The sequence below is a fragment of the Carettochelys insculpta genome, chromosome 10, assembly GCF_033958435.1.
Source record: "Carettochelys insculpta isolate YL-2023 chromosome 10, ASM3395843v1, whole genome shotgun sequence".
Classification (NCBI taxonomy): domain Eukaryota; kingdom Metazoa; phylum Chordata; order Testudines; family Carettochelyidae; genus Carettochelys; species Carettochelys insculpta.
The window spans coordinates 29,442,920-29,463,329 of NC_134146.1; the positions used below are offsets into that span (position 1 = coordinate 29,442,920).

At 41.0% G+C, this 20,410-nt stretch overlaps 1 protein-coding gene across 3 annotated transcripts in view; it reads left to right on the plus strand.

Moving 5' to 3' along the window:
* Window positions 1-20,410, plus strand: part of KCNAB1 (potassium voltage-gated channel subfamily A regulatory beta subunit 1) — a 209,720-nt gene that overhangs the window by 153,409 nt on the left and 35,901 nt on the right. For all 3 annotated transcript variants that reach the window (XM_075004295.1, XM_075004297.1, XM_075004296.1), the window contains exons 3-7: window positions 7,884-7,921; window positions 12,053-12,132; window positions 15,673-15,717; window positions 18,186-18,230; window positions 20,072-20,115. In XM_075004295.1, coding sequence (XP_074860396.1) covers window positions 7,884-7,921; window positions 12,053-12,132; window positions 15,673-15,717; window positions 18,186-18,230; window positions 20,072-20,115 — 252 coding nt within the window. The remainder of the gene's footprint in view (window positions 1-7,883; window positions 7,922-12,052; window positions 12,133-15,672; window positions 15,718-18,185; window positions 18,231-20,071; window positions 20,116-20,410) is intronic.

Below are 20,410 nucleotides of genomic sequence, written 5' to 3' on the forward strand. Positions count from 1 at the left end.
TTATTGGAAAGATAGCTGTGGAACTGGGGTAGGTATTAGAGCAAGCACATACCATCATATCTGCTCTGCTGCACTGTGAATTTACCCTAGAGCAATTGGCCATTTCTAAAATAAACAACCAACGTTCAAAGAGAATCTGTGCCCGTCAGGATAGCGCAAATGAAACATTTCCAACATTCAGGCTAATCTCCATATTGTTTAACAGCTGAGATTTTTTTTCTCCTTAGTACTTTTTTCCTCGGTGGGGTGTGATTTATAGTATAGATCCATAGTTATCGATATTCAGAAGAGAATCCCTAATTCACAAAGTATATCCATGAGTTTGTTGTTCTCTTACCTGAATCTGAGGCCTGCATATCTCAACAGTGTATCACTCTGAGACTGTAGGGGAATAAAGAACAGTTAGGACACTCAAGGTATTTTTCATAGTTTCTGGAAAAAAAACCTTAATTATTATAATAACTTATTTGAATCTTTGACACTGAAGATGGTTTCCATTCTGATTTTTCCTCTGTGTAACAGATGCATTAGGTTGCCCAAAACTTAATAAAACTGATTTTCTTTCACGTTATTATTGTTTGGGATCAGAGGGTTATTGTGATAAGTACCATGTTGGTACATAAAGCATTTTACCATTTACTTGGCAATGATACTAGGAAACTATGACTTTAATATACATTTGCATTTAGTTTAAATACTTACAAACACGCCATTTCAAGTGGTTAGCCATTTTAACGTTTAAGAAATACACACTGGCTTTCAACAGAACATTTACCAATTCCACATTTTCTATAAAATTTTAAAAAAAAATACAAGTTTTTCTTGCAAAAGAGCGGGGACTGTTGGAGGCCTACTTTACTTTGAAGTATTGTGATTTGCTAATTATCTTGGGTGTTATTTCTCTTCAAGTTGTTATGACCATGTTGTGTTTGCCTGGTGCAGTCTTTATAGTTAAGAGGCCTATCAAATATTAATGCTGTCAGACCGATGAGGCTTCCCTCCTGGGGGAAGTGACAAGATTATTAGAGGAGCAACAGGACCTGATGGGCAGCAGTGAGGTGTCAGGGTCAAGAGGGGGCTATGGCTGGCAGGAGAAATGAGGAAATTCCTGCCTGCTATAGTCCCCTTGCTGCCACAGTCTGCTGGGATAGCGCACAGGGCTCTGTGAACAACTGGCTCAAAGTTCCACCCACAATACTGACCTGCTGGCTGGGGCTCCCCCATGAATGCAACCTCTGGGCACAGAGCCCCAGCCACTTCCCTGCCAGACAGACCCTGCATGTGAAAAATGGATGGGGCATGCTAAAGGCAAGGATAAGGAGGAGTCTGTGTCTGGCAATGGGGTGTCTGTCTCTTGGGTGAGGCCTTCTGCTCTCCTTCCCACCTCAGCCCTTCAGTATGGGGGGCAAGAAGGGCAGGGTCCTAACAGCCTGAGTCTCTTCAAGTGCCACATGATGTGTATCCACAAAGATACCCAATAGAAACCAGGCAACCCTTCCTCCTGCCCCCATGGGTGGTGTGCATCCCTTCCTATTTCTGCCACCAGTGTATATCAGACACCTCTTCTGCCCCAGATGCCTGTGGGTGCCAAGCATCCCCTTGTGTCCGGTCCTTTTCTGGGTACCAAGCATCTCCTTGCTGTCCCAGGCACATGCACACCAGGCACGCTTCCTGCTCTGCATGAGTACTGGGAACCTCTGAGTTCTAACCCTAGTTTCTGTGTTTTTCTTGACAGAACTAACTCCATTTGGTGCCAGTCAAGCCCTGTTAAATATGTTCCAGTTGCAACAGAGCTGAAATACAGTTCCTTAACTATCTATTCTGGCCGTTTTTCCATAAAAGGTTGCACCACTGCATTTCTGCCACTGTTACAGTATGAAAGTGTGGACAAGACTACAGACAGCTGCTGCTGGTATTTCAACCCCTAGTCATCTAACCTGTTCAAATAAGATCTAGATGACACAGTCGTTAAAACGCATGTGGAGGCTGACACCTAGTCTGCAGTTTTATTTATATAGTGGTAACAGAGAGTACCACAGTACTGTACTGGGCATTGTGCAAATGTATAATGAACTGCCCCAGTCCCTAAGAGCTTACAAGCTAAGCAAGCCCTAGAGATGATAACAATGGTGGGAAATTTTAAGGTAGCAATGCAGGAAAATTCTATGATCAACACAGCTTCTTCAGGTCTGAGCCAAGCATGCACAGCGTTACAGTCTCTCACATTCTGTCCAAAACCCTTCCTTGAGTGCCATGAAGAGATGAAAATGTGACTGTTGATGGCATACTGACAGTTCTGGAACCATAATGCATTCATCTCTGGATTCACTTCTGAACTGGGTACAGTAGGGTCTCAACGTTCACGAGGGTTCTGTGTTCAGAACCCTCACAAATGCTGATTTTTGCGAATATGTTGGGGGGGGGCACTCAGAGCCCCGGGAAGCGGCACCACTGTTGCTCCCTGTCTGGAGCTCTGGGGAAGTGGCAGCCACTGGTGCTCTGGCCCTGGGGCCTGGGGAACCTGCAGCAGACATTGGCGCTCCCGGTCCCAGAGCCCTGGGGAAGCAAGGCCACTAGTGAATAATTGAATTTGAGAATGTGGAACTCATGAATCTCGAACCCCTACTGTGTATTATTTGAGATTTTTTACAAAAAGGCTGCATCTACACTAGCAGGTTCTTTCAGAAAATCGGGTCTGTTTTCAAAAGAACATATGCAGCATCTACACATATAAAGTGCTGTTTCGAGCTGAATTCGAAAGAACGCGGCTTTTCTTCTGGAAACCCTCTTCCACTCCTGGATTGGGAACAGTGCCTCATTTTGAAAGCTTCTTTTGAAAAAAAAAAGCATGTGTAGACACTGTACAGGCCCTTCTTTTGAAAGAGCAGTCCTCATGGCACCAGATTTTTCAGTCCCTGGCCTGTTCTTTCGAAAGAGCAGATCACTCTTTTGAGCCACTTTTTTGCGTGTGGACACACTCTTTCAAAAGAAGATTTTTCAGAAGAGATCTTCTGGAAGAACTTCTTCTGAAAGATCACTGTAGCGTAGTCATAGCCTAAGTGTTTAAAAGAGTTAGGAACATTAGAGAGAACTGAAATCCAACTGGGATTCAAACACACAGCCCCACTGACATTTGAATCAGGGCTCACTTCCATTTCATTGTGCACATTGGTAAGTTTCACTTTGCAGCCTGTGGTGCAAGCAGAGCACAAAGAAGTCAAGGGAGTATCTGCAAGCTGGATGTTTGACCCTGATCATGTGAAGAAAGAAGCAGACTACAGAGAATATTTTCTGTGAGAACCTTGAGTCCTCTACAGCTGCTGACCATGAATGTGGGGACTGGAGGAGCCGAACACCTGAGATCAGAATGAGGGCCCGTGAACAGAGAGAGCAAGTGCTGTCGGAGAGGCAAGGGGACAGAGGAGTGTGGTGGGAGGTATTCCGGGTCACTATGGCTTTGCTGAGGCAACAAATTCAAATACTGCAGGATCAGATTGAGCTGTATGCCCTGGACACAGAAGCCTTTCTTATCTACAGAAAGGTCTATGGGCGCTGCTCCCTGCACACCCCCAGCTAAACAAGTGTCTGCATGGTATAAACCCTTTCCCCTGCCATTCCATGCTAGGGGAAAACAAAGACTACAGGTACACTCACTAAATAATGATAACTAGAGGATCCCCCACCAAGCCCAGTGCACTACGTGTTTTGTCACATGAATAACATATTATGCTATGTTTTTAATATGGAAAATGTGTGTTTGTTGACTTGATATTTGTAGGTTTGAGTTATCACCTTACACTGCTGCTAAAATGTTTTAGCTTGTGTACTCACTGAATTGCCACAAATACAGGAGAACTGTGTGTCTGGTATTAGAATTGTGCTGAGTTCTGCAGGATCTGTACTTTAGTCAAAGAGATGGCGGAGACAGAAAAATGGCACACCAATACTGTGCCAGTATTAAACACAGCATGAAAATTATGGGCTGGAATGAGCCTAATGATTGTGGAAACTTGAGCCCTAGTTCTCAGAAATCCCTGGAGGAGTTGGTGGTTCTTTGTGCTGGTTAGTAGCACAGGGCAGTCTGGAATACTTACCTGCATTGTACCACATTTTCCATAAGCACAACCACTCTTGTTGAGGATGTGCGGCGACAATACAAGCAGTCAAGCATGTGTATGTCCAAGTGATATAGGAAAGTGGGTAGCTTATGCCAGCATAACTTACATTGACCAAACTATACTGTGTAGATCTAGCCTTAAAGACTTGCTAGGCTGGGCTGCTGAAGCCACTTCCTTTCTGCTGCATGTGCATCACTGGCTGCAAAGTAAAACTTCTGAAAAGCATAAGTTTTCCTGGGATGCTCATTGATTGCACAGTGGTACAGCAGATGCAAGAAAAGGGCCAGCAGGAATGGACAAAGTGAGAAGCACATCAGTGGGGGAAGTGAGGAGGGGTGAGAAGCCTGAATACAGACAGGAAAAGGAAACACAAGTAAAAGGGGAAGGAATTGTGGGACAGAGGTCTAAAGGAGCAGGGTAATAGATGGGTAATGACTGTTACCAAAAATTAAGTTCCCCCTTACAACCTTTACTGGCAGATCTGCAATTGAATATACAGTGCTGTATGGTTGTACAGTAGAATCCCGATTATCTGATCTTCAGTTATCCAACATTCCCTTTTATCCGACATGCTCTGCCAGCTCCGCAGCAGTTAGCCCTGTGTTATCTGGCCATCCTTCCACCCCCTTTAGGTCTGATAATAGGAGTTTTCTGTAAATCCAGAGACTCTGCAGTGAAATCACTATTGCTATTTGCACTGCAGCAACTGGGATCAGTACTGTAATTTATCTTGAGAAAGAGCTTAGGCTTGTTGAGGTAAACAAAACCATTGTTCAGAGCAGATGGAACAGCAGCAGGCAAAGAAGTGGAGTGGTAATACCCAATCTGGTAAATGTGCCTAGGTGGTGCAAGCAAAGCACTTTGCTGCGTGGTTCTGGAATGTATTCGGATAGGTATTGGATGCACGGGTTAACAAAATCAAAACAAAAAGCAGTCAAGTAGCACTTTAAAGACTAGCAAAATAGTTTATTAGGTGAGCTTTATTATTTATTATTAGTAGTATTATTATTTATTATTATTTATTAGGTGAGGTTAACAAAATGAATGCACATGCATAATGGACTATCATCCTCTTAGTGAAAATGGGTAGATTATAATTGTACATCCAGTCCTCTGAATGGGTTACTTCCCACATCTGGGATAGAAGTAGAGTTCAATGTCTGTTCAGTACCCTGCCCCTGTTCATACCTAATGGTCCTCAGAAATTGGCTAAGATTTTTGCAGGTGGGAGGAATCGCGGTCTCTCTAAGAGGCATAGTTCTATCATAATTATTAATATAAAATATTGACATTCTAAGAGAAACTCTGCAGGTAGCGCTTCCAGCATACAGACAATTTCAGGTGAAATATTATGCTGTAAGTATACAAGGAGGTCTCGAAAGTACCATTACTTCAATTTAAAGAAGAGGAAACTAGTGCACAGAAATTCAGGCCAACTTCTTGAGGAAAAGATTGCAACATTTCTCCCACTGGCTGTTTTCCTTAAAAACAGTGGCTGTTTGAAGTTTCTCCAAGGCTTAGAATGTTGTAAGTATTTAAGAGTGCTAAGATGTTTCTAGTCCCTCTGTAAGAATAATTACTTACATCATGCCCACGAGAAGTGAGTTAAAATAAACAGTACTTTTTATTTGTGCATTGTGGTGGTGACTAAAAGCCCATCATACTATAAGTGTTGTACACATGCAGAGCACAAAGATGGTTCCTGACACAGAGGCCAAAACTTTTGTTGAAAACAACTTTATGTTGAACCAAAAGATATGCAATTACCTATATGCAAAGTGTGATCTTATTAGTGTAACCCTTGTCCTCTTGTTCCTCCTCTCACTTCTCCCAATTGTTTGTTACTCAATCTGTGAGGCCACTGCTAAATTTGCGAACATATCTGTATGTTTTAAGTGTTATTTTTGTGTTAGGTATTTGCACCAGATACAGATTCTTCTCTGGGCAAAATAGCAGAGATAGATAGGCAGATACCCTGGCTATGTCTACCAAACCTCATTTTCAGAAATGTTACAATTGCCCCCAAGGCATTTAACTCAACTTTCCATACATACATTGTCTGAATGAAAATTATATATGGATAGTATTATATAATTTTGTTTTTTCATACTTCAGCACTGTTTTCCATGTCATGTTGTGTAAGCTCAGATATTTAGGACAGAATGAAAGACCATCAAAGTGCATGTTTATTAGTTAATCAGAGTTTGTAGTGTGTGACTTGAATTCTTTTTTGCACAGTAATATTTTTTTACACAGTAATATTTTTTTACATTGTCTAATTTATACAGTAAAAAGTTGTACTTTATGAAACAACCATCTAAATGATGGTACCACAAACTCTGTGGTTAAATAGTCAATTAAATCGAAGCATTCACAGCTCCCATTGAAGCACATGCTCATTTGAGTGCCAGTGCTTATTAAGAAAAAAAATGATTCAAAGCATTTGGAACAGGGGGAATCAATCAAAATATTTTGAGGAAAAACGAAATGTTTTTATTTAGCCCTTTTATGATATGGTATCTTATGGCCCTATACATTATAATACAAAAATAAATAAAAATTGAAACAAAAAGTTATTTCACAACAAAAAAAAAGTTTTGTTCCAAAAATGTCAGAATTGGATGCTGCTGTATTGCAGAACTCTTTTCACCAGGCTTTAATTTGAAAGGAAAAACAAAATTCTAAGCCAATTTCAGGAGGCATTTCAATTTTGTTGGAATTCTATACTCCCATGGAATAAGGTTGCATTGAAATTCTCTGACCAGCTCTATTTGTCTTGAATCTTTCCTCATTGCCTTCAGCCCCTACCACTTGAATCCACAGCTATCATGAGAGAGAGAGAGAGAGAGAGAGTTACTCCTCTAAATTTTGGTGTCATCTACAAATTCAGTCACAGTTGAGTTTACAGTTTTACCCCAAAGAAACTCATGGCAAAGAAATATAGCCAAAAGGGGTGCAGAGAGGTGCATGGAGAGTAGTTTTATTTAGCTGGTCAAAAACGTATGTAGTAATCCAATAAGATTCCTGAACTGTTTTGCAATTAGCATAAACGTCCCTACTGGAAAATTTTTCCAAACATAGGAGGCAGGAGGGATGGAAGCACAAAAATGAGGCTGGGAGACAGATACAAAGTGGCTGATTTGGCAGGAAGCTTGAATGAACCAGGGGAGTGTTGGGGCAGATCTTCGGTTGATGTAAAATGTCTTAGATCCATTGACAAGCAGTAGGGGCCATAGCATTTTACACCAGCTGAAAATCTGGCTTTGTGAGTGTGGAAACAGGAAGAAAGAAGAGCTGAGGTAGGAGCATGAAGAAGGCTGTGCAGCCTGGAAAGCTGGATTCAGAAACTTGATGAGTCCTTGGAGAGGTGACTTAAGAAGAAAGAAGGACTGTTGGAGGTTTATGGAGAGGGAGCTGTGGTGATTGCTAGAAGGTAGGGAGATGAAACTTATTCATCCTTGACCAAAGTTTTCAGCTGAGCTCAGTAGGGGGAGCAGTGTAGTTTCAGGCCATTTTCAAATTGATTTAGCCATCAGCAGTGGTTCTTTTTAAGACATTTCACCCTGCTCCACATCCTACCTTTCTCTTTAAGAAATAAAACCGCAGATGTTCATTGGCCAAATAAGTATGTCTCAGTACTGATCCTGGGCATTAAACAAATCAACATCAAGGGAGTACCTGAAGAAACAGATCATAACTATACTGTCTACTGTATATTTTTTTTAAAAATCCTTAACAGTAACAAATGATTTTATTTTTTTCTAGGGACATGGGTCACATTTGGAGGTCAAATTTCAGATGATGTAAGTAATGTTTGCTTAAAGTAAAACGCGTAAGTTGAATAAATATTTTGTACAAGTCAAAGCTGTATGTAGAAGACTATGCAGAATCTATTTCTTTAACAAGAAATGACAGAGAATTATCATACATGGGAACAGAAAGTTTGCTCTTCTGCTACATTTAACAAATCTTCATGATTGTGACATTTCCAAAGGTTAAATTTAATAAAAAACACTTTTCCATTAAAAATATTCCAAACAGCTATGAAAAGAAGAATTAGCATTTACCACTGACAGTTGTAATGAGAAGCTAATTGTTCCCACAGTAGAAGTAAGAACTTTTTTGGCGGAGAGGGGAGAAGGGAAACGTAAGTAATCCAGTACAGTCATAAATATAAGCACAGTATCAGCTTATAGTGAGTCACCAGATGGATTTTTGACATAAGTATAAATGAAACAACTGAAAAGCCTTTGGCTTTATGCTGACAGCACTGACTCTTGGCCATAATGGTTAGTTCTTAATCTTGGCTAATAACCCTCTGAACACCCAGCAAAACTCATATTTTACTTAGCTTTGGGAACTTCACTGATATTAGTCATCCATAACATACACTTACAGCACCAGGACGTTCTACACCAGAAGGAGTAGAAATAACGTTTGCAGAAGGAAAAAAGTGTTGTGTGTTCAGATGTAGAGGATTTTTTAAAAGAGAGAGAAACCCTTTATCTTTTGAATGGGGTATAAAGGAGTGATGAAAATATAGACTAGCATAACAAAAGCAAATTCTTCTTTATATTATAGCACTGTAAAGACAGGGTGAAAACCTAGCCTCACTGAAATCAATGACAAAAATCCTGACTCTGTTAGCCAACCTATTTTACATTTCACAATCCATTTCAGTTTTAAATCAATTGACCATATAACCAGCCAGGGTTGACTCCGGCTGCATGAGCTACCAGCATCAAAACAATTGTTTGACTTTAGAAAACTGGAAGAGGCTAAACTGCTGGTTTCTCTTCATGCCTCTTTGTTGCTGGCCAGGGCTCTGTGCTTGGTTGCAGCTGCTCTCCACTGAAGCATGCGGTGCTTTCAGAGTGATTTGAAAATGCAGCAATGTACTTTAATAGTCAGTTAAAACGCTTATCAAAATAAAGCAGTGCACAATCAATTCACCACTGCAGTGCTGCATAAGATCCTCATCAGCAATAGAGTCTCTGGAACAGACCATTTACTTCAACTGGAAAGCAGCCAAAACCAATCAATTACCTCAAAATTAGTCTACAAGTTTGTCTTCCAGCCTTCTGCACAAAGAGCTGCAGAATAGTATGGACATGTGTGAAAGTCCAGCTTGGCCCTACGTCTCTGTTATTGAACAATTTTCGGTCCAGGGCATGTTGCAAGCCGCTATAGTTCATCTCACACCACCATATTTTGCAGTTCTTTTGGGTATTGCAAAATGTACATCAGAGTCCAACATCAGCAGTAAGAAGAGCACAGCATATTTTGCAGAAAGAAAACTGTCATGGAAGAAGATGTGTTACACAAACAGCACTGACCATAGCTGCTGTTACTGCTTTGTGCGCCAAGAGAAAAAAGAGTCTTGTGACCACAGCCTTTGCACTGGCGAGGCTTGTCAGCCAGCTTAGAGACTGGGGAAAAGGCAAGAACTGAGCAGGGCTTGTGGAGTTATTTTGATTGGATACATTTTGCTGTGCTCCAGCTGTTGTTGAACACACACACTTACTATCTTTAAGCAACATCATTGTGATACAAACCAACAATGGCAATTAAATTCAGTGCCGAGTCTTCCTCTCCTAGATACTGTATTAGGGGTCATTCACTGCTCAGTGTATCTGTGTAACTCCTATAAATATATACCATCGCAAATGGACATGTGCATTGAGAGAGGAGAGGGTAGGTCAGTCTCTGCTGGCAAATGTTATTCCTTGCCATCCTCCTCCACACATACTGGGATTCTGATGGAATGCAACCCATGTGCTCTAGCGTAGCTGTGCCAGGCAACCTCTGCAGTGAGGAACATAAGTCTCCAGCAGCCAGTAGGGAAGGATTCTTTCCCCCTCTTCCCTGCCTTTGGTAGCATTATGCTGGATTTATACCCGTGAAACTCAGAACAGAATTTAGCCCTGTGCTTTTTGCCTCTATCATCTTGCATTGGTGCATAGGTGCAATAGAACAATGTAAGGACACAGCCTGAAATTGGCCTCAATTCCACTGTGTTGTGGTGTGTGTGGCTCTGCTTAAAAATGAATCCACTTTTTATGTACTTGGTGCATCTGTAAAACAAACACACAACTTTCGCCTGGCTACCATGACCCCAGTGCAGCTAGTAATGGGCAATCTAGAAACCCTTGAAAAGCAGAATTTGTACTATTGAAAGACTGATACCACTAGGTATTACAATAATAAATCCAATAGAAAAATTATTCATAACGATGTGTCACCCATAATTATTACTATGGCCATCAACAACTGATTTTCAAATGCTTCCTAGTGGTCAAAAATTATCTGGTTTCCATGACATCATTACACTACACTAGCTTGGAAGATCTGGGGTTCAATTTCACATGTTAGGTAGGGATGCGTGAAGCTGACCTCTCAGGGGTAGCAGTTGACCTCTGTACTCCTCGCCAGATGAAAAGAGTAAGGGAGGTCAATGGGAGAAACTCTCCCATTGACCTTCTTCTGTAAGGATGGCCAAGTAAGCTGAGTGCAGATATGTTGATTCTAGCTATGCAATTGCTGTAGCTAGTATTGCATGTCTGCAGTTGACTTACTTTGCCTAGTGTAGACACACCGTAGGACCAGATTTATTTTGAGGGCAATTACTTTAGCTTCTGTGAAGATACAGTAGGGCTATGGCTGCTAGGTTTTACAAAAATCCCAGGTGGCATTTTGACAATTTATGCAAATTCTATACCATCACTGGGGAACAAATTTTGTGCTGTGGTCCTATCAGGTCTTGCAACGTCAGGTTAAATATGGGAGACGTTCAGGGAATAAAGAGGTGCTGAAGAAGCTGATAGTCATGAAGTAGGTGGCATGTTTCCCTGTGTCAGTATTGAACCAGTGCACCAGTACATGTTAGGAGATGCTGCACTGCCAGAGGTACTGGGTTTTGAATCCAATAGTAAATCAAGGTGTAGAAATGTCCTTGTATTTAGGACCTGTGCGGTGGGCAATGCAGAGCTGTGTCACTCGAGAGAGGAACCAAGTGGGCATTGTGCCCTCACATCAGGATCCCCTGGCACCTAAGGGCTTACCTTCTGTGCTCTTCTCTGCAGTCTGACAGGGAGGAGGTTTCAAGGCTATGTTTCCTCAGCAGAGAACACAGGCTCTGCCATTTTTGTGGGCCCTGCAGTGTGGGGATTTCTCCTCTCCCAAGACACAGTTATGTCCCTACCATACCATAGTTACTAATGGGAAAACTTCATGATTAATTCTGAGTGCAAGTCAAGGTGTTTTATAAAGCCCTGTTGGGGTAATATCCCAGTTACCTGAGACTGCCTCTCCACTCATGTGCTTCTGTCCCTTTTTACATCAGCTGAGATGCTCCTTCTTCAGCCCCTAGATATGAATAACTGTGAGATAGAGTCAGGGCACAGCAGATTATGGGCTTGTCTCTGTACCTTCTTTCTATCACCTGCCTTTTGGCCCTCTTTTGCCTGAATGCAACCCAGAGTTCCCCCTACTGCGTACTGCTGTCTACATGAGGCAGTAAATTCTATTCTGATTAGAGTGCTTCATAGTTAAAGTAAATAAATACACTTGGGCATATATCTGACTTTTGCATAACAGGGTTTTAATTAACTCTGGTTCAAATAATTCCATTTTGATTATGACACGCTAAAAAGTTTCAAAACTGTCAGTAAAGTAATCAGATATTGCCACAACTTTGCATATCTTGGAACAGGTACATTAATTGCACGGTTCCTGGATGTGACATAGGGTAGCTGGTGTATCTGGACCCTAACTGGTACTGCTGGCTGTGGAGATCTACAATGAACCTGTTATGTCCAACTGGCTTCTGTGTCCACCACTCTGCTCCTTGAGCCAGATGATGAGTAGCACATCAAGCATGCTGGGGATTGTTTCCGCATTCACTTGACTAATCCTGTGTCTCTGGCTTCTCTAAGGTTGCTGAACAGCTAATGACAATCGCGTATGAGAATGGAGTAAATCTGTTTGATACAGCTGAGGTGTACGCAGCTGGAAAGTAAGTGTGTGTGTTGTTCAGTGTGTTTTACCAAGTTTCACTACCTGTTCATTTGCTGCCAACCTAACTCCACCTGTAAACCAGTACAACTATAGAAGGCTTTTGCATAAATCTGGAGTGCTCACATCAACTTTTATGGAGTTACTGCAGATCTGCACTAACATCATTTAAAGTATAATTTGATTCATGTAAGTGTATATTGGAAAGCACTGGAGTAGTGCATGAAGATGCTTCGTAGGAGGATGATCTGCCTTGGATTTCAGTTGTTTCCAGTCTGGTTCTGTATTCAAACTCTACACTAAACATCCTTATGAGCAGGAGCCTGGTGCCTTGCTCGTGAAGGTCTGATGACCTACAGCTTTGCCAGTGTAAAAGATCAGTTTCAGGTACAGGTAAACCCTGATGTTCCATATTCCCTTTTTAGGAAATTCAGTTTGATTTCCCTAGAGTCTTTGCACCCCCAGCCTGTTACCAATTTATTGAACTTAGCACTAGTTTTATCCCCCTAGAGGTCTTTAACTGGGTGGCCCCCCAAGAACTTAGTAAAATAAGGGTTTAGCTTATGCCCAGAGTAACAAGGTGCCACAAAATGTGTGACAATCGGGTCTTTTCTTTCCTAGTGCTTCATGCAAAATGCTTTTCCCTCTCCACTTTGCCACAGTTTCCCAGGTACTTTTAAGATTCAAACATGCCACACAGTACAGTGAACATGCTCAGGTTTGCAGACTTTGTTGAGTCGTCCAGCAAACTTGCCGCAAACTCCTGATTTGGGTGTTGGGTGTAAAATGTGGCATTCCTCCGTGTGAAACACTTGCCTTGTCACTAGGGCGATTTCTGCTCTTCTCCACACCCTGCCAATGTCCTATAATGACACTTTAATAAACACTGTGTTTCTAAAAAATGCAAATAAATGCAGCTTGTGCATTCTGAGTGAGACTGAGACATCTGTGTTCTTCTTTTTCCTCTTTCACCTCTCAGTCAGGCACCTATCCTCTTGCCACGAATGAAGGGTGCTTGTGTTCATTTTCCCCCTATTTTAACTTGAGCAGAGAACAGAGAGGACTCTTTATGCATGGCCAGCTCCTAAAAAGTGCATCAATCACTTCTACAAGACATACAGCCATTGCTGTCTTTAAACGGAGGGGAGAGAGGAGGGACTGTTTGTCCAGTGTCACTTATTTGTAGTTCCGCCGTTGCCATTGTGTTGGTTCCCTGCCAAGAAATTTTAAATCAAGTCTTGAATGGTTTAAACACAAATATGCTGTGTGTGAGAGAATATTTTTTAGCAAAAACTTTGCACTTTTTTAGTGGAAGATAATAGGACAGCTTCTCTGGTGGGTAAATTGTCCTAGTTCCATTAACTTCTCTTCCAGTTTATATCAGGTGAGATTCCAGCTCAGTGTCCGCAATGAGGAAATAGATAAAGACAACTTCTTTTTGGGGTCCCTTTCTCAAAGGAGAGAACTGCATTAGGCTAAGCAGTCTAAATGCATTGTTCATATTTCACATGTACCCTACTCTTTGTATTTCACTAGTGATGTATGGAGAAAAATACCCAGAACAAATGAAAAGTCAGCCCACCTCTTAATGATGATGAACAGCACATGATGCAGATGGAATTAAAATCCTGATCCAAAATGTCAAGAAAATGGCTTTTATGGAAGGAGGACTAAGGCTCTTAATGCCGTGGCTTAATTAAAAGAGTGTGTGTGTGGCGGGGGCGGGTGGGGGGTTTATACAAACATCGCTCATTCTATTCCTTTGGGCTGGATTGTGACAGCGCAGCCTGCACAGGATAAGGGCAGCGTGCAGCTCTGCTGCCCTTGCTGCAGACCCAGGGAGGGAGTGTGACTCTGAAAGTCACAGTTCATTACCTGGTCACTCCACTGCCTGTGGGCCAGAAAGTAAACTGGTGGTGTTCTGCAGATTACTTACCTCTCTGTGCCAGCTGAGCTTTGCTGGCTGGCTTGGGAGAGAGTGGAGCCCAGTCTCTGCCTGTGTCCTGCCCCTTCACTGCAGAACCTGTTCTCTCCCCTGCCATCCTACATCACTGGAGTAAGGGAGCATCTTATGCCCCCTTGCTCCCCTGTGTCGGAGCAGTTAATCCAATGTGGCTTTCTCCTGGAGACAAATCCTAGGTGACCAGAAGCAGGTAATATAGAGAGAGAAAGAGAGAGAGCATTTCCCTGCATTGTCTACCGTAAATAACTTCTCCATAGGGCCTCCCTAATTCTTCCAGAAAAACCAGACCTTAAGAGTGCTTTCAGATGCCTGGTTTGCTGCTCTTTCTGTGCTCCCTTCATTTCACTCTATCTTCAGCTCTCCTTCTTGAAAGATCACAATAAGCAGGAGCTGACTTAGCATGTGTAACTTGCACATCTAGAGGTGTGGTTCACTGTCCCATGTAGTGGCACCTAGACCACTTGCACAGAGAAAGAACGAGTCTCCTCTATGGTCTTAGCTGAAAGCCTGTGGGCTTTTAGCATAAACTGTAGAGGCTCCTGCACTAAGCTCTAGAGGTACCAGGTTCAAATCCACCTGTGGTTGGTTACACAGAAAACCTTGTAGGTCAGACTCAGGCTTTTATGAAGGTGGCTTTGAACCACTCAGTCTTAAAACTGACTAACTTTACCAAGAACAAAGCCCTACTTGCAGGGTTTTGTCTTGGGTGAATATGCCCTGAAGTACAACGGGGCTGAGGGAAGAAAACACTGCTACCATCAACACATGCATCCAGGCGATGCTGGCAAACAGGGTCTCTGCTGGCCATTCTCCTGTTGGTAGATAACAAGCCAACTTCCCTCCTCTACTTCCCCCTGTGTAGTCCCACTATGCATGTCACTTCAGCAGCATTCACTCAGGCAGACACATAGTTTCTCTGCTGCATGGATTGCTCACAGGCCTGTCCAAAGAGTTTGGGAGGCCTAGGGTGGTGAGCTGACAGTGGGCCCGGCTGGTGGTGATGCAGGGCCCAAAGCAGCCACCTTGCTCTCCTTGCCTAAGGCCAGGCCAGGTCCAGGCTCTACAATAGTATTTCTGCAGCATTTGGGCAGTTTGGGTTTGTGGAAGACAATTGAAAGTTTGCTTATAATTTTCTGCGACCTATTTGGCAGACATTCAATAACTAAACTGAAACTCCCATGTGTTTCTGTCCAATCAATCTGCAACTCTGCACTGACATTTGGAGAGGAGAGAAACGCCACCATTAAAAACAAATCCGTTGGCTCACATTTGACTTTACAAATGTGACATTTACATTGATTCTGTTTAACACAGACACTGAATTGTTAAATTACAGCTCTACCACATTAAGACAGCACAAAAGGGCACATTCAGGTCAGCAGGGATATGTTTCCAATGTGTTACGGAGAAAAATATTCAATAAATAAAAAAAGTTGATAGTGGGCAGATTTTTTTTTATTTTTTATTTATGGGTGCCTACATCTCCCAATGACTAATGTGTTTCCTGATTTGTTTTATGTTCAGTGCATTCTGGTCTTTGAAATGATTCCCATTCAAGTGCATTTTTTTCCTCCCTAGGGCTGAGGTGATTCTGGGAAACATAATCAAAAAGAAGGGATGGAGGTACTGTATAGGTTTTAGGACTTGATGGTTATGGCAGTTAAAATTGATGGTAAAATTCCTTTTTATTTCAGTGGTACAAGATCAGGACCACAGACCATATCTGAATTCTTTTGTTTTAAAAAATAGTCTCCTTTTAACATTCCCTGGATCCAGTAGCTGATTGGAAAAACTAGCATAAGTCATAGGAAGAGCTGGTAGCACTTCCTGTTATTAATATTTTCAAGTGTGTCCCTTTTTGAACTTCTGTTTTTGGTTGTTGTTTATAATTTTACCAAACTTTGGGCTGAAATTTTCCATCCAAGGTGTTTGCTTCAGGCTGAAATTTTTTAAAAGACAGCCATTTTGAGAACCAGGGTTGAAAAAAGTGTTAAGAAAAGTTAGAAAATGCCAGAATTAAGGTAATCTGTGCAACCTTAGTTCAGCTCCCATGTATGTTACATTATGATACAGTCTTTAATTACGTCATCTTACTGGTTTATTCCTTCACTGGTTTATTCCCTAGGACCCCTGCCTCTTTCAGTGCCCAGTATGGACTTCTGAGCAATGGGTTTTTCCATGTATAAACAGAGAGAAAGCAAAATGGGATTTCTTTTTGGATATCACCTAACCCAACTGAACTTAATTTAAACTATTCACTTCTGTGTGTACCCTAGTATATATTTATGTAATTTAAGTGGTATTTACATAATCTTTAAAGATCTGCACAATCTGTCCTGTTCATCCCTCTACTAAGCAATGATCCCAATGACACACCAATTCACAGCACATCAGATATAAGTATCCTTTAGTGTAATAATTATTCTGTTGAGAGTCAGTGTTCTGCAGAATGACATTCAAAAGTACAGCTTACAAAAACTGATGGCCCAGCTATACACACTGTTCTGTATTTTTGCCCCTTTGAATATATTAAGTGGTGGCACCTGGAGCAGATTTTTAAAGGTATTTAGGTGCCTAGTTCTCATGGAAGTTACATATCTGTCCCCAAGGAATAAGACCAGAACCTGTTCTTTCTTTAAATCATTGTCAAAAATCTCATTGATTTTACCAGGAGCAAACCTCTGTTTTTGAAAGCATACCCCCAAAATGTTCATTCTTGTAAATATAGTGGGGCTGTTTTTTCCAACTATACATTCTATTATTTTCTTAAGTATTTAAAAGTATGAAATTATTTTTAATCTTCCTCACTGCAATCCTGCAGCTGGTTGAAGCCAGAAAAAATACTGAGCCCTGGTCAATTTTAATGTATCATTGGGAACCTTTCTATTGAATCATGGCAAGGTCAAGCCTTTGGAGAGAGTTGATAAAGATTAAAGAGTATACAGCAAAGTATCTTCCAGCCAATAAATTGTTATTTTAATAATACATTAGAATTTATAGACAAACCTAGCAAATGGATCATTTTTTGCTTTAATATTTCAGGGTCTCCTTATAACAATATTCATACTGCTTCCCACTGAAGTAGTTTCATAACAGTAATTTACATCAGCTGCTTTTGGTGACATTTGCTACACTTCTGACACAGCAGCACTCTTGAAATTGCCAGAATAGTTTGTTGTTTATCATTAATCAGTATAGGTTTCTGTGGCACTCTAATGCCTAAGTACTTAGCAGCAGCTACACCTGAGCACCTCTGTGGGCTCCAGAACTGAGCTTTTAAAGCAGTGACTAATATGTTTTTGTTTTAGAAGACTTAAATGCTGAACTGAGCAGGTCTGATTTTCCTCTCACTACCATCACTTTCCCACTAGTATAGGTCCATTGATTTCCATGGCATTTTAGTGGGTTTACACAGGAAAATACTAACTTTGCTTGTACTTCAGCATATAGAAGCTACCAACTTTATTTATTTTGTTTACAATGTGACATGGTTGTACTACACCATGGATCAGATAATGGAAGTTTGATCATCCACACTTGGATTGGCACAAGGCTAAATGTATGCTAGGGAAAGTAAGTTGATTGCAGATATGCAATTGTGTAGTTAGAATCAATGTATCTGCAGTCGACTTACCTGGCCACCACACTGAAAAAGGTCAATAGGAGAGTTTCTTCCTTTGACTTCCCTTACTCCCCGTGACACGTGAGAAGCACAGAGTTTGATTGCCAACCCCTAACAGGTCAATTTTGTGCGTCTCTACCAGACATGCAAAATCAAACCCTGGAAGATTGACCCACTCAGGATCAATCTTCTGGGGTTTCATCTTCCAGGCTGGTGTAGATATAGGCTAAGAAAATATATAGTTGGTCATCAGAGCCATAGATACGCATAGTCCTGTAGGCCAAAGTCAAGAACCTTGACTTGAGGGTCTCCTTTGAAGACAGACCTTATGACTGTTTTACCACTGCATAAAACAAATTGCAGCTGGGGAGTAATACAACATCTAAGGAGGGATTTGTTTTGATTTTTATTCCATATGTCTGTCAAAAACAAAATTGCAATGTACAATTTTTTTCTTTTTCATGCACAGGAGGTCCAGTTTGGTCATAACAACAAAACTGTACTGGGGTGGAAAGTAAGTTTAATAATTGTATTGTTATTGTTATGAATAATTAATTAACTCTGCATGGCTTTATCCCCTGAAGGCAACCAGGACATGTACAAGTTAGTGAAATGTTGGGGCTAATTTGTTCTCATTTGAAGATTACCTTTAAAGAAATCGTTGTTCAACAAAGATATTGACAGTGAGGACTGCATTAGACCCTAGCAAATGGCATTAAAAAGGATAGTTCAGTTGCACTCTTTTGATGCAAGGCAATTCATTTAGATTGTTCAAGTGCAGTCTCTTAAACCCCCATTTCCAGACCATGGACGAAATCAGGAGATGCGTAACCAGCATAATATTTCTCAGGAGAAAAGCTGTCCAATCCTGCCAACATGATAGCATTTTATTTAACACAGTGTTAAACATATCTGCCTGACCTGTGGGTTTGAGTTAAGATCAATCCCTGCTGTGAGCTCAGACGAAAAAGACCATCTTGTTTGAGATAAAAATGGGCCATGTCTTTCTTACTGCTGAGCCAAATGAAAGAGAGTTTGCTGCCTTCTGTGGGCTTGAAGCACAAATTTTACTGGCTGAATTTACATCTGATGTGTTACCAGTGTTTGCACCATTGGTTACATTCTTTAGAGAGATTTAACTGGTTTTGCTTTTCAAACTCTATACAGTTCTGTCTGCCTAATTTTCAATCTGCTCTGCACAGTGAACACTGAAACACACTGAAATCAAAGGCTTTCAGAGTATCTCAAGGAATATGTAAAGTTTACTCCTTATCATAATTTACAAAAACTGCAACATCTGGAACTGGGACATTTTATTTGGAAATGTTGTATAAAAGAATAAAATGATTTTGCCATTTAACTGAAGTTATTTACCATAAATTCTGAAGCCGGACAGATAGGATATAGTTTTTGTCTCCTCCAGCAGACCTTGACTATAAATAAGTGAATGCCATGCATTTTTGAGTACTGTAGATTTAGAGCAAGGATTTTGTTTTACTTTGTCGCGTCACTATGTTGCTTCAGACTCAAATTATAGTTGATGTGTTACAAACAGGTACATAAGTAAACGGTCTGCAACAAAAGATTATAAAATGTTATAGTACCTCTAAATCCGGTTTAGATATGAAATATGGGCCAGATAGAATGGATGTAATTTCTTGCATTAAAAGTGAGAAGTCTACAGAATATACAACAGGTGAAGACGCTATGTATTGGTTAATAATTTTGGGCCTGATCCTGCAGACCTTACTCAAGCAAAATTCCGATTGACTCATCAAGTCAAGTTTTGCCTGAATAAGGACTGCAGTATCTCTTAAACCCCATATCAGTGACTTTGTTGAAGTTCATAAAACTGTGACTGTGTGTCTACATTTGAGAGAAAAGTATTTATCCTATTTTGTATCTTTTTGGAATAGTTGTCAAAAGGTGTTATGAGCAGGAAAGTTTCAGTTAGATGGTTCTGAGGAAACCAAATCTGATTCCATCAAATCTAATTGAAGCTTTCACTAGTTTTTGCTTTATCTTCTAATGAAACGTAATCACTGCATTCTCCCACTTCTGAAAGAATGGTAAATTGCACTTCAGGTTGTACATTAATATAGAAAGGGTGAATGTTGCTGAGTTACTATTAATGTTATTACTTTTGGACGCTTTTATCTCTGGGATTCAATTGTTTCTTCTTCCATGAAGAGTAGAACTCAAATAATTGAGCTAACTTTCTCATTTCTCAAGTATTCAAAGCTTGTTCTGACTGGAATATACAATTAGCAAATCTAAGAACATTAGTTCTTTAGGAGTCTTATCATAATAACAACACCCACACTGACAGTCATATTACCTGTTGTATCTTTGCAGAGCTGAAACAGAAAGGGGGCTTTCGAGAAAACACATCATTGAAGGTATGTGCTGTAAATATGCCCTATCTAGTCCTCAAATCCATCTGGCTTAAGGAACGTCTTGAATAGGGTGGGTAGGGGAGAACACAGATGAGATTCCCTCCGTCTGCACAAAGCCTCAGTGTTCTGGCTCAGTGTAGAAGGAGTGTGAGGATGAGAGGAGGTGAAAGAAACACGCCCTAACTGGCACACTACAAAATCAAAATGGCAAAATTGGCTGCATGCCCCACTCCTGCTGGCCACTTCCACTTTGCTGCACTGTGGATGGCAGGGCATGCAGCTGCTCCTGTGTAGGGTG